Raw genomic sequence first — 21,147 nt, forward strand, 5'->3', positions numbered from 1 at the left:
AAATATTTTGTCATGGACTAGCTAGTGAGAATACTCCCATTTTTTTTTTTTATCAAAAAAAGAAAAAAAGAATATTCCCATTTTTCCTTTTGAAAAGTAAAACTTTCCCAATGACTAGCCACGTGTTAAAATAAATTAATATTATCTATTAAATATTCACTTATTAAATTAATTCATGAGCGTTTATATGAGATGATGTGAGTTTTTTCTAGCTTAACTAAAGTTATGAGTTCGATCTCTAACTTAGTCATGCAGCAACATTAAAACTTTTTTGAAGAGTTACGTTTGTCACTCATTTGTATCCCACAAAAATCAAGGGAATAATTTCTGCAACTACGCACAAATGAAAAATTAAGGACAGGAGAGAAACAAATAACTATGGATAGAACAAGAATACAGCAGGAGAGATGAAATTGCAAACAAGCATGCATTTGAAAATGACAAGAGCCAATCTATGTGATCTTCCAAGGAACAGTTAATCTGGACTCACATTTTTGCATGCAATATATCCACACAATTTAATACAAAACATGTTGTTCTAAAACATCATTGGAAAATTAATCTTTACTTTTGACCATTAAAATACAATACACAAAGAACTTCAGGGAAAGTGTGTGATTTAAGAAACTACATGGAAATTGACCTCATTCCAAAAGATAAGAACAATAATAATTAGCATTACAAAACTAGCTTGGTCTTAATTCAACAATAAAACACCCCAATAATGTATTAAAATTTGAACTTGAAAGTGAGGTTCAATTAACACGTACATATACTAGCTTGTGGTTGTTGGACATCCACAAAAACCATTCATTTGAATAAATAAAAAATAAAAATAAAAGAAGGGTGGACAAAGAGAAGTCAACAACCAAGCAAAACCAGATACAAGTCTTGGACGTTCATATTCTATATTCTAGATTCGTTTCAGTTTAAGATAATGCAGTTTATTAAGCAAAAACAGTTTTGAGAAATTCAATGGAAATAATATGGTCAGCTGAAAAATAATATAAAAACTAGAATAAAAAAAATACCATTTATATATTAATATTTGCATAAATATCAAATAAAAAATTTAAACGAAAATGCTGTATCCAATATATCACATCTAAAATTCCACAATGTTAAACCACAAAATAAAACACAAGTGACAAAACTATACGTAGAATATCGAGTGGAATATTTATTGTTACAAAAAAAAGAAGATCGAGGAATACTAAAATTAAATTAGCAGTAAGATCGGTTAAATTGACCTACAAAATTGTTTTTAATAAAAAAAAAAAAACTTCAATTTATCGCATGCTTTGTAAGTTTTTTTTTTAATAATAAAAAAGCTTCAATGTAGATTTGACTCGCTCATAGAAAATCGGAATCCCCTCTACACCACCCACAACTTGATGAGTCACGGGATCCAAATTGTCCATAATTTGAGTAAGGATCCGATTCAAAAGCTGTCGAGCCATTGTTTTGAAAGAATAAGAGAAGAATACGCAATTAGGGGGTGGCAGTGAAGGGGAAACCCTTTCTCAGTGACATCTCTTACTAAAAACCCTTTCTTGCTATTGTTAAGAATCACGAGAGAAAAATGGTAGTTGTGTGTCTTTAATCGGTCATAACAATCAGCGCTATATTCATATAAATTAACTTCAAAATTTAATCATGTTTTATTTATCTCACAGACAAATTCTAAAAACTTATAAATTAATAGAATTTAGTAATAATGACACACTTTTAATTGAAAGACGATATATATATGTAAACAGAAGGAGAAGAACACAAGCTTGCTCTTAATTAAGCAACTAAAACACACCAATAATGCATTAAAATTTGAACTTAAAAGTGAGGTTCGACTAACACCTAATACCTATACAAAAACCTTTCATTTAAATAAATAAGAATAAAAGAAGGGTGCACTATAAGAAAACATGCATTTACTGGCGGCCAAAAGCCCTCAGTAATGCACAAATTTCGTCTAAAATACATGCATTACTGACGGCTTTGGGCCCTCTGCAATTAGCTCGTCAGTAATGTTTACTGACGGCCCAGGACCGTCAATAACGTTACTGACGGCCTGGAGCCGTCAATAATGCCCAACGGTCAATTCAAAAGACTTCCTCATTTATGACGGCCTGCAGCCGTCAGTAATGCATTACCGTTTGAATATTGTGACGGCCTGCAGCCGTCAGTAATGTTAAACGAATTAAAAAAAAATTAATAATTTAATTATTTAAAAATCAATATTAATATTGATTTTTAAATAATTAAATTATTATTTTTTTAAAAAAATTCTAGTTTTAATAATTTAATTTTTTAAAAAAAATATACTGCATAATAAATAATTAAAAAATATTAAATATAATTTTATTTTTACAAAAAAATATTAAAATTTAATTAAAAGCATAATATAAATACTTAACATAACCATAATTAAACATAACAATAATATTGTCATTACAAGCTAGCATAATTAAACATATCATCACAAAAAGAAAACAATTAAACATAATATAAATTGTCGTTATTTATACAAATAATTAAATCAACAACAGATAATTAAAATTACACATCAAGGTCGGTCAGACGGCTGATTTAGTGGTCGCTTCCCCTTGCCACTGTATGTTGGCTGACGCGGCCTTCCTTGGCCTCGGCCTCTACCTCCCTCATTTATTACGACTGGGGGGAGTGACAATCGCGGAGGTCGTGCCACAGCCCTATGAACGAAGTTTGGGGCTTGATTGGGATCAAAGCTGGCTTGATTCGGGAAGAAGTTGTCTTGGGGTTGATTGGGGTTTTCATGTGGGATTATGAAGTCTTGTTGATATGGATTTGATGATCTCTGTCGATGGTATTCGGTGAAAGCAGTTTGTTGATTATTTCTACCGCTTCCGCCACTACTGCTTCCACTTGTTTGCCCAACAGGATCAAAAAATTGCAAATGAATTGGTTCATTAAGCATTTGACTCATATCCTATATGCTCATACTCAGTACTGGATCACCCTCTCGGTACTCCGGCAGTTGATTCAAATTGACCATGCTATTCAAATCCGGTCGATATTCTTGTTCACCGGCATTTTGATTTTGTCGTGCCGATCCCTGAGATGATGATCCAACCCCTGCCGGCGCCGGCGCCCTCTGCTGCGCAAAGAATTCCTGCAATACATGTTGGACCCGTTGGTCCACCCGCTGATCAAATGTTGCTTCGTACTCTTCGCGGAATTTTTCTCGATACGTGGCCCTCATTCGCGCTTCATACTCATCATCGGTTTCCTCTCTTTGAGCTGGCCGAGAGCGTCCTGTACTAGATGAAGATGAAGATGTGTAAGTGACATCTCTTAAACCAGTTGGGTCACTTGCATATAAAGAAGATGTACACCAAGCAGCGAATTTGCGACCTCGATTCGCACCACCAGCATTCTTAACAAAAGCCAACGACATCTTGTTTCGACGAACCTCCTCATTATCTCGCCTATGAGGTGGTAGTCGTAGTTGGCTGGCATTATATTCTTCAGCCCAAATTTGCGTCAACCTCTGCAATAAATTAAAAATTAATTATAATTAATTAATTATAATGTTTAAATATAATTATAATGTTTAAAAAATAATGTTATAAGAAATAAATAATAAATAATATATATAAATACTTACCGAAACTTCTTGCGCCCTTGCCCCCGTCCATTCACCGGAATCTGCATACTTGTGCATCAGGTCATTCATTTCCATAAAGGTGGGTGGACGACCAAATTGTTGAATGAACTCAAGACGAAGCGTTACGGCAGATTTCGACCCTCCAGAGTGTACGCACGCACGATTGGCTTCATCAGTATTTCTGTTGTTTTTGTTCTTTATACACTTTGCCTTATACTCTTCCTCTTCCCATCTGAGGCACAACATAGGGTATGAATTACCAGCGAGCCAAAGTGGTGGTTTTGAAGGATCCTTTTTAACCTTTTTCCGTGCTTCAAAAAGTAAGGTCGACAGACGCTTGGTGGCTTTTTTGTTGAATATAGCCTCAATAGCCGCTGTGTGGTGATTTAGCCAAGTTACTTGCGACTACGAAAAATAAAGAAAAATTGTTAATAAATTAGTAAATATATGTTTAGTAACAAAATTGATTGGATAAAAAAGTAATTATAAATAAAAACGTACCCTGAAGCCATTCCAAAATTGTTGATATCCACGCTCATCTGCCTTGACCTCCGTCCAGTTGAGATATGGAGCTTGGAATTTGGATTTCAATGCATAATTGATTGCCTTCGTCGCCGCATTTTGGGGTTGCAAACTGCACAAAAATGAATTAAAACAATATATATATATATATATATATATTAGTTAAGAATAATAATCATATATATCCAATTAATTTATTAAACACAAATTCTTAATAATAATTAACTTACTCTGTGGCGGTATATGGCATGATGATGGGTCTACCATACCGGTCAACCAACAATTCATTTTGAGGAGCTAGAAGTGCAATATCGGCAATTTCCTCGTCCTCATGGTCATCATCGTCGTCGTAGGAGTCGTACTCCTCTTCCACACCATCTACAGTTCGAGACTTGGGCATACCCTCCAACCATCGATTCCGAACAACGCGGCGGGGTAAAGCACGTCTACGTCCCCCGCGTCCGCGTCCTCCGCGTCCGACACCCGGTGGTGGTGGAATATCATCAATGTCATCATCGACATTGTCATCATCGAAATTTTCTTCATCTGGATTCATTTATAATAAAAAAATATATGACAAATATATCTATAACAATATATAAAAGGGATAAGGGAGTTTGGGCTGGATTTTTTTTGGTCCATTTTGCCCTTAACTTCCTTTATGGTTTTTTAATTATTCCATAATTGCCCTTAACTTCCTCTCTTTTTTTTTATGGTTTTTTCATCTATATCTATTCTATACTGTATCTATAACATAACAATATATAAAGGGGATAAGGGAGTTTGGGCTGGATTTTTTTTGGTCCATTTTGCCCTTAACTTCCTTTATGGTTTTTTAATTATTCCATAATTGCCCTTAACTTCCTTTTTTTTTTTTTATGGTTTTTTCATCTATATCTATTCTATACTATAATATATAAAAAGAATACATGAGTTTTGGGGTAGAATTTTCATAATACCAACATTACCCTTGCTTTTTTTAGTAGCAACAAAAATCTTTTATTAACAAACTCACCATAACATAAGACGTATCTTTTTTTTTGGGTACATAAGTTAGACACAGGCAGGCGCGGAACGCGCCTGCCTGGCCCGCTAGTTTATATAATTAAGAAATACATGACAGTCAAACCAAGTAGCCTTCCCACCGTTGTGTAACCAAAACGCTTTGGTGTCCATCATGCAAATAGGACATCCTAGTTTACCATGTGTCCCCCATCCAGACAACATCCCATATGCAGGAAAATCATTAATGGTCCAGATCAAAGTTCCTCTCATATTGAAATTTCGTTTTTGGTTGATATCATACGTCGCAACACCGTTCCACAATCTCTTCAAATCATCAATCAAAGGTTGTAAATAGATATCAATACCAACAGTTGGACTAGATGGGCCTGGTATTACAGCGGCTAAAAACATGTAAGGTTTTGACATGCACATATCAGGAGGAAGATTGTACGGGGTAACCAGAACATGCCAACATGAATATGGAGTAGCTGATACTTGAGTATATGGTGTAAATCCATCTGAGCATAACCCAAGTCGGACATTCCGTGGCTCCGAAGCAAATTCGGGATAAGCTTGATCAAAATGCTTCCAAGCCATTCCATCAGAAGGATGTCGCAACTCACCTGACATTTTTCTCCTTTCATAGTTTTCACGATGCCATGTCATTTTACTGGCAGTTTGCATCGATGCATACAACCTTTGCAACCTTGGTATTATGGGTAAATAGAACATCGCCTTTCTTGGGATTGGCTTCCTTCTGACTGACCGTGAATTTCTTGTTACACGATATCTTGGTTCTTGACAAAATTTACATTCAAGTAATGCACCGTCAGCTACACCAAATTCGTTGCTATAGTACAACATACACCCGTTAACACAACAGTCAATTCTCTTCGCTCCGAGTCCTAACTTTGCAACCAATTGTCTTGCTTCGTAATAATTTTTTGGCAAATCAAGAGGGCGGTCTATTGTTATATCCAACATCAGTTTCGTTATCAAGTCCATGGTGTATTCTGAAACAAGACATTCAGACTTGATACCCAAAAGTCTAATACACACCGTTAACTTTGAGTCTCGAGAGCCTTCACACAACGGTGTATTTGTCTCTTTCAAAAGATCAAAAAATCGCTGGGCTTCCTCATTTGGTCGCTCGACGTTAACATCAGCGTCATATTCATCATCAGCAGGGTCGTCGACATCATTTGGCACATAAATCGGCGTATTAAACCCAAGGGAATTAGTTATCATATTGTCCATCTCATTAAACGGATCATAATGCTGATGATAATATTCGGGAACAACAACGGGCTGAAAAACACTGCTTGAAGCACGATTTTGATTCACGAGAACAATCGTGGAACATCCCTCGCCATGACTTGACCAAACCCAATAATTAGGTTGGAATCCCTTTTTATATAAATGAGACCTAATTTCATCTTCGCTACGTATTCTTGTACATCGACAAAGTACACACGGACATCTAATTCCCCCTTCACGTATCACAATGTCATTATATTTTACTGTATTGATAAACATTTCGACCCCTATTTTAAATTCCTCTTTAACCCGGCCCCTCTTTCCAGGATTATGTCTATCGTACATCCAATTACGATTTGTAAAATCCATATCTGCGTAGTTTAATTAATATATAATTAGATCAATGTATTAAATTTATTACTTTATTTTTCAAAAGTATTTTGGACATATATATATGTCTACTCAACAATAACATATAAGCTTTTAACATTTTATTTTTAAAGTTTATGGTTTATTAAATCTAAAAAATACTAAGTTTTTTAGTTGACAAAACTACCGACTTTTTAACATATATATTATAATTTTTTTAAATATAATTTTTTTCTTTTTTTAAATACATAGTAATAATAAAATGTTAGTAACTATTTCTAAGTGTACGGTAAAAAAAAAACTATCACTAAATATTATAAATTAAAATTACATATATTACTTACTTGGGTGCCGGGTAGAGTCTTACTTGGCGCGCTCCTAACCACAAACTCCGCTCCTAACCCACGACCTCCGATGACCACGAGAATTTGCTAATAAAAATTGTAAACAACAAAATATTAGAACATATACATTTAAATAACAAAGTAAAAATTTTAACTTTAAAAGTAAAACACAAACACTAACCACTTTTTGGATGGAGATATGAAAATTACATTACTTTTTTAAAAATACACAAACTGTTAAAAATTTTCTTTTTTAAAAAGAATTTTTTAAAAATTTTGTTTTTTAAAAAAAGAATATAAATATACTGTTTTTTTGAAAAAAAAAATACTTATTTAAAAAAAAATTACTGTTTTCGAAATAAACAAAATTAAATATATTTTTTTAATTTTTTTTACAAAAACAATAACTTTTATACATAGTGATAAGAAAATATTAGTAACAAATTACAAAGTATTAATTAATAACTATTACTAAGTATACGGTAAAAAAAACTATCACTAAGTATTATAAATTAAAATTACGTTACTTACTTGGGTGCCGAGTAGATTCTTACTTGGCGCGCTCCTAACCCACGAACTCCGCTTCACTCACGACCTCCGATGACCACGAGAATTTGCTAATAAAAATGGTAAACAACAAATATTAGAACATATACATTTAAATAACAAAGCAAAAATTTTAACTTTAAAAGTAAAACACAAACACTTACCACTTTTTGGATGGAGATATGAAAATGACATTACTTTTTTAAAAATACACAAACTGTTAAAATTTTTTTTTATTAAAAATAATTTTTTAAATATTTCGTTTTTAAAAAAAAGAATATAAATATACTGTTTTTTTGAAAAAAAAATACTTATTTAAAAAAAAATATTACTGTTTTCGAAATAAACAAAATTAAATATATTTTTTTAATTTTTTTTACAAAAACAATAATTTTTATACTTAGAAAAAATAAAATATTAGTAACAAATTACAAAGTATTAATTAATAACTATTACTAAGTATACGGTAAAAAAAACTATCACTAAGTATTATAAATTAAAATTACGTTACTTACTTGGGTGCCGAGTAGATTCTTACTTGGCGCGCTCCTAACCCACGAACTACGCTCCTAACCCACGACCACGAGAATAAGATTTGCTAATAAAAATAGTAAACAACAAATATTAGAACATATACATTTAAATAACAAAGCAAAAATTTTAACTTTGTAAAAATAAAACACAAACACTTACCACTTTTTGGATGAAAATATGAGAGTTAAAAGTATGAAATTTAAGAGAGAAGTTAGAGAAAATTTAGAGAGAGAATGGAAATGTAAAAATGAAGTGAAGTGTAGAATGAATTATAAATAGGAGAAGGGAAGGGTAAAGGATTTACAACGGTCAAAAATTCAATTTTCGCAATTTAAAATACATTACTGACGGCCTCTGACCGCCATAAATGTCCAACGGTCTGAAATTACTGACGGCCTGAAGCCGTCAATAACGTTTCCACTTTTCCTTCCTTCAAGATGCTTTACTGACGGCCCCTGACCGTCACAATATTCAAACGGTAATGCATTACTGACGGCCTGCAGCCGTCGTAATGTGTCATACCTTTTCCGTCTTTCAAGAAGCGTTACCGACGGCCCTTGACCGCCACAAATGCTCATTTTGACCGTTTTGAATTTTTACGTCCTCCAAGATGCATTATTGACGGCTGGGAGCCTTCAATAACTAAAAATACATTACTGAGGGCCTTTAGCCCTCAATAAGTTTGGTCAAGAATAACTTGTTTTCTTGTAGTGGTGGGGGGCGGGCTTTATTTATTATTTTTCAAATGGGGACCGACTATATAATAACAAACCCTAAAATTTTGCTTCCATTTTCATCTTCACCTTCACCTTCACCGAGCAACAACAATTTTCATCTTCGCCAATCAACAACAATTTTCTCAAAATGACAAACCAATTTGCTTCTTCTAAAACAATTTTCACAAACCAAATCGTCAAACCCTTGGTTCGTGCCTTTTCTTCCTCTTCATCATCATGCAACTACGACAACAAGGAGAGTTTCTGAAGAGTTTTTTGAAGTACTTGAAGACTGCGGAAAGCAAAAACCCGCAGCCAAACTAAGGGAGTGAGCTAAGTATAATGCGAAGGATTTTAAGGAGGAAAATGCTAACAAAAGGGGATGAAGATGCGTTGGAAGGAGAAATTCCACCTAAGGACTAACATTCTTGAAAAACTCAACCGTGAAGAAGGTAAATCCATTTGTTGTTTTTTAGGGTTTCCATTACTTGTATTGAAGTGTTGCTATGAATTTTTGCCGTGAAGTGTTTACCCTAATGTTTGAATTCAACACATATTCTTCCATAATAAAATCAATTCGATGGGAAATATTTTGTAAAAACATAATGGTATGTGTGAATTTTGTGACCGTCATTCCATCATTATTGGTTATATTAGGGTTTCCATTATATATTGAAGTGTCCAATTAACACCTATACTAGTGTTGTTGGTAAACCACAAAACCATTCATTTAAATAATAAAAATAAAAGAATGGTGGGGGCATTATTTATTATTTTTCAAATGGGGTAAGGTAAGGACTATATAAATAACGTAAACTCTAAGAACCTTCCTAGTTCCATTTTCATCTTCATCTTCAAACAAATTGTTTTCATCTATTTTTTCTTCGTTTAAACAAATTGACTTCAACAACAAAAACAAGGTAATCAAATGCACAAAGCAAGGACAATATCACATTCAATCATTAACAAAGACAATATACAGAGGCTCAAGATGTCATTCTCCATGATGGCCAGGTTATAGAGGTTCAGATGTGGATGTTTATTTGAATAAGTTTGATGATTGAAATGATTATGATTGGAATGATGACACGGTTGATGATGATGATGAGTTTGATGATGTTCAAGTGGTGGATGTTATTATTGACTTTGAGTTTGACACTTTTGCTCTGACTTTACTTGATGTTTTAGAAGGCGAGGAGAAAAGATTGGTGCAGACAACTTTTGAAATAAGTTGAGTAGAAGTGAAGAAAGAGAGGGCATCACTTACTGAGCTATTTCAAAGAACAAAGAGGAAAAATGAAGATTGTATAAAGACAAGAGTAAAAAAGAAACAAGTCAAGAAAACGCCCAAGTCTCTCATGCATATTATGAAAAAAATGTTGAAAATGGTCCACAGTTCCTCAAAAAGCTGCAAGACCTCCGGCAATATTGCCGAATCTACTACAAGCAATACAAAGCTCAGTAAGGGCAGTCCCTATTACTAGATTTTTTTTTTTGACAATTAGATATTCTATTCTCTAACGGCTATTGTAATTCCCAATTGTAAAAAATTAGCTAGTTTGTCAAATAATTAATTAAAAGGGAAATAGGAACACATAAACAAATAAGATCACGGTGAATTATTAAGTGTCTGTTTGTTTCAGCGTTTTCACACCCAAACGCGAGTTTTTTTGCCCCAAATGCCATTTTTAATTTTCAGTGATGTTTGGACGGATGCTTAAAGCGATTCTGTAGAGGTGCAAACGCGAGTTGGGCTGAAGCTACAAATCCGAGCTTCTACGTCAATCAAACGTGAATAAGAGATTTTAACTTTTCTGGTATATGTATACTTACCAAATTAACCTTTAGCTTCTCCAATTTTCTACCCATATGCATCTTTCTTCTTCAACAGTAACCTGTTACCCATGACTTATTTTTCATTTTTTCCTGCAAATTGTAAATGAGTTTCTTCAATTTCAACAAAATGGCCAGTGTGGCGATTTTCTTTCTCAACCCTGTTTCAGGTTGCATGGCGGCTGCAAATTTACAACTCCCTCTTTCTCTAGGTTAGAGAAGATGGGATTGAGCTCTAAAACAGTGATAATTTTCGTTTCTTCCCCAAGCCCATTAATTAATAGTTTTTTTTTTGGTAGAATTTTGAAGATCATCATTAATTAATTATTAGTTTCTTACACAACCCATTAAATTGCAAGTTCATAACATAATGACATAAAATAATTTTAAATATAACATGCATTTTACTGTTTAAAATATGTATTTTACTGTTTATAATTTTTCAATTATTTGTTTATAATTTTTTAAATGTAGTTTATATTTTTAATGTTGTTGATTGTTAGTTAAATTAAAAACTCATTTTGGTAATTAGTCACCCTAAAAGCAATTTTGATCTAAATTATCCAAACAATATAAATTGGTGAAAATCACTTTTACTAAATGTATCCAAACATAAATCAATTCTGTTCAACTTACTTTTAACCAAACTCAATTCTGTCAAACTCAATTCTCTTCGCCGTCAAACCAAGCACACACTAAGTCTAAAAACGTTGTTTGGAGACAAAATCAAATGTAAGAAGATAACAATACAAAATATGAATCTTCAATATTATGGTCATACTTCACATGATTCGTTGACCAAAACCTTGGATCTTATGGACCTGAAATCATAACAGAGCAATTTACCCTATTACTACAACTGCAAACTTAAAGATAAATAAATTACACAATCAAACATTTGTAGTATACAAGCAGGAAAAACCAGTATCAAATACTTTACCTTAATTATAAGGCATCAGTTCCAATGTCATAGTGAAAGACATTACGGAAAACCAATGCATTGATCGCAAGGTGTCGATCAAGTTCACATCACCGATTGTAACATCAAGCAGGACCCTATGACTTTGGTTTACGAAGTCTGGATCGACCAGTGAGTTGTCGCAAAAGGTCAAAAGCAAACGATTTCCTTGTAAAGAAATTGGTATAAAAGTTAGAGGATCTATAGGATGACCTATGTACACATCTATCAGTACAATCCAATTATTGTTTCCTTCTAATTGACGTATCCGAAGAAAGTCCGCAAGGAAAGCGGCACAACAAAGCTTGTTTTCTAGACAACATAAAATTGGATCACCAACTACTAGTAGAAGTGAAAGTCTTCTAGCTCGTTCACTCTCACAATCAAAAGAAAGTATTAATTCACACATAATGCAAGAATAGTGAGACACGCCTTATTGCTACATTCTGCATGTCACCTTAATTAGTGAAAAGGAAGGACTAGAGATCAAATGAAATCCTCTGCTCCTTTTCACTTGGAGGCGATACAGATCAATGTGTCATAGTGACTCACCAATTTGAAAATACATTCAATTTATATATATTCAACCTTTACTCTTTAATTAATATTGTGTACTATATATATTTTTTATAAGTAGTCTAATAGCTTTCACGAGTGTTTGATGTTCAAACTCCTATTTCTATATAAAATATAATGTTTCTATCAATTGAAGTAAACTCATTGGAATATTTGTCTATCTATGATACTATACAATCACTAAATTTTACTATTATGCATGTATGACAATCAATAATAACCAAAATTAATTTATTATTCATTTATATTTTTCAGACAAGGGATTAGTTATTTAGTTTAACGATTAAGTCTCCAATATATTTGACCTAATTTAATTAATTTTATAAGAGTGACACACAACTATAATTTATCTATTAATCCATTGAGGACTATTCTATAAAGAACATACCATGTTACAAGAGAACAAAAAGTTCCAACTCAATTAGAACATATAGGTGCTGAAAAATTTGAGTTGAATCGTTGACATGAGGAAGATGCTAACAAAAGGGGATGAGGATGCGTTGGAAAAAAGAAGGTAAATCCATTTGGTGTTTTTTAGGGTTTCCATTACTTGTATTGAAGTGTTGCTATGAAATTTTGGCGTGAAGTGTTTACCCTAATGTTTGAATTCAACACATATTCTTCCATAATAAAATCAATTCGATGTGAAATATTTTGTAAAAACAGTATGGCATGTGTCAATTTTGTGACTATCATTCCATCATGTTATTGGTTATATTAGGGTTTCCATTACATGTATCAAAGTGTTTGAAGTGTTCAATTAACAGTAAACCACAAAAACCATTCATTTAAATAAATAAATAAATAATAAAAATAGAAGAATGGTGGGGGCATTATTTATTATTTTTCAAATGGGGTAAGGTAAGACTATATAAATAACATAAACCCTATTATCAAAAAAAAAAAAAACATAAACCCTAAGAACCTTCCTAGTTCCATTTCAATCTTCACCTTCAAAGAAATTGTTTTCATCTATTTTTTCCTCGTTTAAACAAATTGACTTCAACAACAAAAACAAGGTAATCAAATACACAAAGCAAGGACAATATCACATTCAATCATTTAACAAAGACAATATACAGAGGCTCAAGATGCCGTTCTCCATGATGGTCATGTTATAGAGGTTCAGATGTGGATGTTTATTAGAATGAGTTTGATGATTGAAATGATGACGCGGTTGATGATGATGATGAGTTTGATGATGTTGAAGTGGTGAATGCTATTATTGATTTTGAGTTTGACACTCTTGCTCGGACTTTACTTGATGTTTTAGAAGGCGGGGAGAAAATACAAGCGACTTTTGAAATAAGTTAAGTATGAATAAATAGCTAACGGAGAAGCTGGAAATTTAGGTATAATGTAGAAGCCGAAAATTTAGATAGCGGAGATGATGAAACTTCATCTAATGGAGAAGATGAAAATTAAACAAATATCAAGGACAAAAAAGAAATATGGAAGAGTATGATTTAATATTAAATTAAACAAATATCTAAATTTTGCAATAAATCAAAATCCAAAACTACATAAAGAGAAGGTTGGTTGAATTGGCCACATCTTCACATATCTAGTTGACTACTATAGATTCAACTTACTATCATAATAGATTCACGCAGTTTGTATTTTATCACGGCTGTTAATTTAAAATCAGATTATCTAAATCAAACGACTAATAACAATAGCTACGTTAAATCCAATTCCATTATAACAAAAAAAAAAATTCCAATTCCGTTGAATGCTACTTGTAATTTTCACACATCTAGTTGACTACTGCGGACTGAATTTTATTTATTACCATAACATATTCAGGCAATTTACCATTATACTTGATCAGGACCGTTGATTTTAGATTAAATAGTCTAAATCAAACAGCTGATAACATTAACTGCGGTAAATCCAAGAAAATCGCATAAGTAAGTAAGCAAGCGTGGTAATAACGCAGGGTCGTATAATTTGATACCTACACCTCCCTACACTCACACAAAACCTCCACTCTACTCAACTTAACACAAACAGCGTTTTCTTTCTCTCTTTTCTTCTAACTAACTCCCTCCAATATTTCTTCACTCCGTCAAAAATTTCACTGTTTGAGTTCAATGGCGAATTTCTTGTCAAACTCTTCTTCCAATCCAAACCCTAACAAATCCATTGAGGTATCTCTAAATTCTTCTTCATGCATCATCATCATCATCATCCTCTTTCTACATCATTCATTTTTCTTTGCAGGTGAATCAGCCTCCAACTGATTCTATTTCAAGTCTCAATTTCAGTCCCAAATCCAACTTACTCGTTGCAACTTCATGGGATAATCAGGTCTTCACTTCTTCAATGCTATGCTATTCATTGAATTTTTTTTGTTATTCTTGCAATTTCGTCTTCTTGTTCTTGTTGTGTGTGAAATGATTTAGTTCGATTAATCTTGATTTCTGTTTTAGGTTCGATGTTGGGAGGTAGCACGTGATGGAGCAAATGTTGCTACTATGCCTAAGGCTTCTATAGCACATGATCATCCGGTAATGTATTTCACTTTTGTTTAACTGCCACTAGCATCTTCATCGCTTTGTTTGTGCTCGACTCGATTATATGCATGATTTAAGAACTCGATCAATTTAATTACATATAATATATAAAAAATAATTACACGTGAACAAAAGGTAGACGGGCAACAAGTTGCGCTGCTAAACTTTTCTGTATAGCAAAACTCAATTAAATTTGATTTCTATTTGCGACTTCATAATAATAATGCATAGTATCTTTAATTATATATATAAAAAATAATTACCCGTGAACAAAAGGTAGACGGGCAACAAGCTGCACTGCTAAACCTTTCTGTATAGCAAAACTCGATTAGATTCGATTTCTATTTGCGACTTCATAATAATAATGCATAGTATCTTTTTGCGAAGGTTTTGTGCTCTGCTTGGAAGGATGATGGAACAACTGTTTTTTCTGGTGGATGTGATAAGCAAGTCAAAATGTGGCCACTGTTGTCTGGAGGACAACCAATTACTGTAGCCATGCATGATGCACCTATCAACCAGATTGCTTGGATTCCTGAGATTAACCTTTTAGCCACAGGAAGCTGGGACAGGACTATTAAGTAATGTATCTTACTATCTTACTATTTTTGCATCTTTCTGATTAGATATGTTATGGAATTGGATCTTACTATTTTACTTTATCTGGTGTTTTCTTCCTCTTCTCATGACTTTTCCTGGTCGCTTTTAGGTATTGGGATACAAGGCAACCAAATCCAGCGCACACACAACAACTCCCGGAGCGCTGCTATGCAATGACAGTGAAACATCCTCTCATGGTTGTTGGTACTGCTGATAGAAACCTTATTGTTTACAACTTGCAAAATCCTCAGGTAACACTTTCTTTGTCATTAATTGACCATATTTTCCATTTTCATGTAATTAACTTGTGACATCGACACAATTTTATCTACAGATTTTCATAAAGTGGTTGTGTTTCTTTTTCTTGCGTATAAAATCATAAAACTAGAACTCTCTTAGGGAGAAGATGAATCACATGAGGATAATACATCATGCAGGGCCTCTTTTTAGTTTGGGGTTGCACATCCTAACCCAATTGACATTAAATGCAAGTATTCACTCATGTATCATAGCACCAAAAGTTCAAATACCGTAGTGTTATTGGAAACTGGATAGAGCCTCTTCTAAAATAGGAGATTTCCTACCATACAAAAATCAAAATTAAGCGTTTATATTTGACATCAAAACATGTATCACGTAAGGAGCTTGGATCTACCAATATGTTAAAGTACAGATAATTTACCCAAGTCGTTCAATTATTTACAGCTCCAAGTCCCTAATTACATTTTCCCACCAGGCGTTCCTTGCTTATAGGAACATTTAATGGAAGTCTGGCTTTAAGTGCTTCTAACCAGACATCATCAAGATTTTCTTTCTTATGCTTGGAATACATCTATGTGTGTGTGTGTGTGTGTGCGCGCGCACGCATTCAATATTTCCATTTTGGGCATTCAATATGCTATCATTAAATTGACGTGTTTTCTTATGTATGGCCAGTTGCTCACTATTTATTCAGTTGATCATTCTTTTAATGCTTTCAGTTTTGCAAGTACCTCTTAGCTTTGACCATTGTTCACTTGCAACAGGCTGAATTCAAGAGAATTGTTTCGCCCTTAAAGTATCAGACAAGGTGCCTTGCTGCATTCCCTGATCAACAAGGTTTCTTGGTATGCATCACTCCTCACTTCTTTTACATCTTTGAATGCTTATATGTATTTGACAAATCTTATTTCCTATCCTCATTTTATCTGTGAAAGTGATATCCAATTCTTCCCAATAGGGCGCTCCTATTTAATATCTGTGGAATAACATTTTCCTGCCAAAATTAGAATGTGCAGACAGGAGAATGAACGTTATCTTGTGAATTGATGATAAGTTGATTGTGGTAATAGTATGAATCAATTAAGATTATTTTCTCTGAAAATGTAAAATTTTAGAGTTCACAAATTTGTTAGCATTTTTTAAATGAGAGATGTAATTGAAGTTCTGCTAGTGTTACATCAGATTGCCAAGTGGATTACTCTTCATTGATTAACATTCTGTTTGAGTAGGCTAAAAGAAATAAGGCAATTTTGAACTGTACTCCATTCGCTGTCCTTTTCTACCTTTTGACCAAAACTAATGATCATCTATTTCCCTAAAATATCTATGAGGCATCTCTGTTTTAGAGAATAATTTGCAAAATATCCCTGTCTTCCAGATTTTCTTTGCTGTGTAAGTCTTTAAGTCTTCACTTGTAACTTGTAAGCCTACAACAACTGAAGCTTGTTATCAATAGTGGAATCGGTTATGTTGGTCAAACAATTTCAATAGTGAACTTTATCTAAGCACACATAATTTACTTGCAATCTAGACCAATTAGTTTGGGCTGTTGAAACTGACACTACTTGCTGTGCTGTAGGTTGGATCAATAGAAGGAAGAGTTGGAGTGCATCATTTAGATGATAGTCAGCAGGCTAAAAACTTCACTTTCAAATGCCACAGAGAGGGGAATGAAATATACTCGGTCAACTCTTTAAATTTCCATCCTGTAAGATTTATGGTTCCATCTTGGCCTTACTATTCTGCTTTAATATGGTTGGTTTACTTTACATTGTTGAAGTTGTAATGTTATCTTTGCATTATCAGTAATAGGTATGATCTTTTCACCTTCTTTTCTCTCTTTTTAATCAATTATACGGTGTCAATTGCACCTGTTTCTGGTTTCCTTACACTGCTGAAAAATATTTTTATTACCTTATTTTAATGATAAAGAAACTAAGAACACAGTTCACTCAGCTTGAAACTTATGCACTTTATTCTCGTAGGAAACTCTGTCATCCCATACCACACCTCTGAATTTTTATAATAGAAGTAATATTTTTATATTGATGAATTGCCATTGCTTTATTTTTCTGTGGTTATTCAATTATCATTTGGCTATATCAAAAATCTCTTCATCCCAATATCTCTGGAGAAACAGACTTTACATTGATCTTGAAAGAACCTATTGATCCCAAGTGCTAGGGCGAGCATGCTGTCAATCTTAAATATTATCTGATTATATATGTGTGGTATGCTGATTGCTGGTACCCATTGGAACCAAAAGATGGAATTATCCTGCAGTACTGATTTAAAGAAATCTAAATTCTTATGGAAATTAATCATGAAATTGAAAACCAACCAAGCATGAAATTTCTGTATGAATAAATGTTGTTTTCCTTTTTAAAATTTGATAAAAATTGATGTCATCATGAATTATTAAAAATGCAATTTAGCTATCTAATTGAAATCACACTCTTACTGATTAGTGTTATTAATATTAGTGTTATATAAAAATGACAAATGTTAGTTGTTATTTTGTTAGTGGGCAGAGTTAAACTCGTGACTTCCTTATCTCTCATAAAATATATTAAAAATGTAAATTCTATGTTTTTTTTAACACATTTTATTGTTTTGCTCTTAACACTCGGTTCTGTGATGGTCATACTCATACTGACAATGACACAATGCAAATTAATAATGTGGTGAATTAAGTAAAAATTTCTGCTTACCCTTTATTGCAGTTCATGAAACTTTTGTGTGGAATGTAGATGTTTAGTAGTAGAAATACTCGTGACTTCTATTTCTCCGAAGATCTACAGTGCCGTCATATATTGACACCTTTATTAATTACATTTTTTGTTAAAATATCTTCAGTATCCTATACCTTCAGTTATGGAATTTTGCACAAACTTTGCTTCAATTCTATTTTGAGTTTTGGCAAATGTGTACCTTTCTTTTGTCACTTTAGTCTGTTCTCATTCCTCCCCGGTAAATATTTGATTTTTTTAGGTGCACCACACATTTGCTACTGCTGGTTCTGATGGTGCTTTCAATTTTTGGGACAAGGATAGTAAACAGAGGCTTAAGGTTATTTCAATCTATTATCATTCATTTAATTCCCAACCGATGCACACTATAGTGATATTTTGGCATAATACATGCTTATCTAATGTGATCTTCTCTTGTTTCAGGCCATGTTAAGATGCAGCCAACCTGTTCCTTGCAGCGCCTTCAACAATGATGGTTCAATATATGCTTACGCAGTATGCCCGCTATCTCATTCCACTTAAGTTTGCAACTTTGTTGAATAAGTTTTGCCAACCTTTTTCTGTCATGCATACTTTTTTACTCTAGCATTAAATTGGGGTTTTGTTTTCTTCTGCTACTTTTTAGTTCTTGTTCAGTTAGTTATAAAGATAACTTGCAAAAACGTTCCTTGAGCGCAGCGTGTGTGTGAGAGGACTTCAAAATGCATGATAACTGTTCAGAATTTTCAAAGTAGGTGTTCTGAGCCTACTAACAGAATAAGGGATTTAGAAAGAGGTGTCAAACAGAGAAGAGAAAAATACCTCCTTTATTGAATATTGAATGGCAACAAAGAAAAGAAAAAAATTATCTTTCCGTTTCTTATTATAAAAAACAAGGGTTTTCCTTAACAGAGTAAATGCTTAGTTCCCAATTGCTAACAAATCTCCATGCCTTTCCCTTCTATATCTCCTACCATTTAAGCTAAGCCTCTTCCCTTTCAGTTATAACCATATAACTTCCTGAACCTCATAATATTAAAAGGGGAAGAAAAATATGTCAGACTTATAGAGAAACTGTGAGAGGAGTTGGAGATCTCATGGTTTTTTATGAACTTGCTTTGAGAATTGAGAAGCATCACGGTTTTTACTCAAACATTACATGCATAGAACATATCTTATGCTCATCTAAATAAGATTTTTCTAAGTTTCATGTATTATACTTGCAGACTTTATGGCCACTAAGGTGTGGTTTGACTGCAATGATCAATCAAAACCATTAGGTTTTATTCAAAATTTAAATTTTATTAAAATAAATTTGAGAAATGTCTTTTATAACTGGACTCTTTTAAAGTTTCTTAGTCAATTGCTTTCTTCTACCCCGTGTAATTAGACAATCTTTCATTTGATCCACTTTTCTTACTAGAACTGCTGTTAATAAAAATACTTTCCATAGGATGTTAAATTTTTTCTTTAATGATGTTAATCTGCCAATGGAAATTTGTGTGTAAAATTTACTTCTGTTAGCAAATTCCTTTCTAATTGTAGTTCAGAACTTGCTGATAAAATGATTTTGAATTCATAAGACTAGTAGATGAGCTGCCTTAATGGAAGTATTTTTATTATTTATATTAAAACATGTGGAATTGATATACTTATTTCCTACTTGTAGGTTTGCTATGACTGGAGTAAAGGGGCAGAAAATCATAATCCGGCAACAGCAAAGACCAACATTTTCCTGCACTTACCACAGGTATTTGGTTTGGCTACTCCTATGAAGCCCATATACTCCAAAATTGCTAAAACATTTCTGTTGTATTGTATCCATATTCTATACCAATATGCATAAAAAACTCTTGCATGTGTATCCAAGATTGTTTCCTCCATGTTTATCTTTATTTTAAAAAAAAAAACCTATTGATTGATACGCATGGGATACAATTCCAAAAACTTGTCTTAAAGTTTCTTGTCTAGTCTTATTCTTAATCAGAGTGAGAAGAATTGGAGTGCATGCTCCTTTATTTATTATTTGAATAGAAATATAATGCATTCGAAAAGGAATAACAATTTGGTTTGTGTATTCCAACCTTTGACTTTTGTTTAAGAAAGATATGAGATATACTGGTTTGTGCTATGGCATATTCCCATAGCTTATACACATGTATCATACCAAGTTCCTGGACTTCATATCTAAATGAATATTCTTCTATCATCTGTTACTGATATGTTCCTGTGAGAGGCAGGAATCTGAGGTCAAGGGCAAACCGCGCATTGGTGCGACTGGAAGAAGGTAGAGGACGCTGCTCTCCGATCTCGTTGTGGGGTGTGCATACTTTGAAGATATTATCTACTGATGCTTAGTGATATTTTTCATTCAGTGTACGTATACTAATGCAAGTATGTATGTTGTGTGCTTTTTCTTTTCCAGTTTTATGATCAGAAGTTTTTTCATGACTCTGCAAAACGAGACTTTTAGGTGTATATGTCAATTTCATTGTTGAATTTTATAAAGGATATAGAAAATTAGCTGTAAAATCAAGTGTTATAAATATTTTACCCTTCAGTATATGTATGATCAACATATAAATTTTGTTGATATTGTACAGAGTGAGTGAGGTGAGGGAGAAAACAGGGGAATGGGAGGAGGGTGGTATATATTTTAATAGAAAACAGTTGAATGACTGGTCAGTAAGATGAGACTTGAATGAATGACTGACGGATTGAATGAATAGGAAGGTAGT

General features: G+C 33.2%; 2 protein-coding genes across 2 annotated transcripts; one reads left to right on the forward strand and one right to left on the reverse strand.

The window, feature by feature from the left end:
• Positions 1-2,965: 2,965 nt before the first annotated feature.
• LOC123904591 lies at positions 2,966-4,721 on the reverse strand. Its single transcript, XM_045954235.1, has 4 exons — positions 4,396-4,721; positions 4,145-4,277; positions 3,644-4,048; positions 2,966-3,526 (listed from the first exon to the last, which is right to left on the reverse strand). The coding sequence occupies exons 1-4, from the start codon at positions 4,719-4,721 to the stop codon at positions 2,966-2,968; spliced, it is 1,425 nt and encodes a 474-aa protein (XP_045810191.1).
• A 9,519-nt stretch (positions 4,722-14,240) lies between these two features.
• On the forward strand, positions 14,241-21,002 carry LOC123910637 (protein RAE1-like). The gene is made up of 11 exons (XM_045961802.1): positions 14,241-14,453; positions 14,527-14,613; positions 14,736-14,813; positions 15,207-15,400; positions 15,529-15,670; positions 16,445-16,525; positions 17,260-17,388; positions 18,672-18,749; positions 18,854-18,925; positions 20,079-20,159; positions 20,650-21,002. The coding sequence occupies exons 1-11, from the start codon at positions 14,397-14,399 to the stop codon at positions 20,698-20,700; spliced, it is 1,050 nt and encodes a 349-aa protein (XP_045817758.1). The 5' UTR covers positions 14,241-14,396; the 3' UTR covers positions 20,701-21,002.
• Positions 21,003-21,147: the final 145 nt, after the last annotated feature.

Source organism: Trifolium pratense, linkage group LG2 (genome assembly GCF_020283565.1).
Source record: "Trifolium pratense cultivar HEN17-A07 linkage group LG2, ARS_RC_1.1, whole genome shotgun sequence".
NCBI classification, from domain to species: Eukaryota; Viridiplantae; Streptophyta; class Magnoliopsida; order Fabales; family Fabaceae; genus Trifolium; species Trifolium pratense.

What these genes read in the sequence shown, in the direction of transcription:
- LOC123904591 (XM_045954235.1), bottom strand. Translation starts at nt 4,721, where the DNA reads ATGAATCCAGATGAAGAAAATTTCGATGATGACAATGTCGATGATGAC. An exon ending in AATTTTGGAATGGCTTCAGG is followed by an intron (nt 4,049 to 4,144) that starts GTACGTTTTTAT and finishes TATTTTTCGTAG; the next exon opens with TCGCAAGTAACTTGGCTAAA. An exon ending in CAAGGGCGCAAGAAGTTTCG is followed by an intron (nt 3,527 to 3,643) that starts GTAAGTATTTAT and finishes AATTTATTGCAG; the next exon opens with AGGTTGACGCAAATTTGGGC.
- LOC123910637 (XM_045961802.1), top strand. Translation starts at nt 14,397, where the DNA reads ATGGCGAATTTCTTGTCAAACTCTTCTTCCAATCCAAACCCTAACAAA. An exon ending in ACAACTTGCAAAATCCTCAG is followed by an intron (nt 15,671 to 16,444) that starts GTAACACTTTCT and finishes CACTTGCAACAG; the next exon opens with GCTGAATTCAAGAGAATTGT. An exon ending in ATAGTAAACAGAGGCTTAAG is followed by an intron (nt 18,750 to 18,853) that starts GTTATTTCAATC and finishes CTCTTGTTTCAG; the next exon opens with GCCATGTTAAGATGCAGCCA.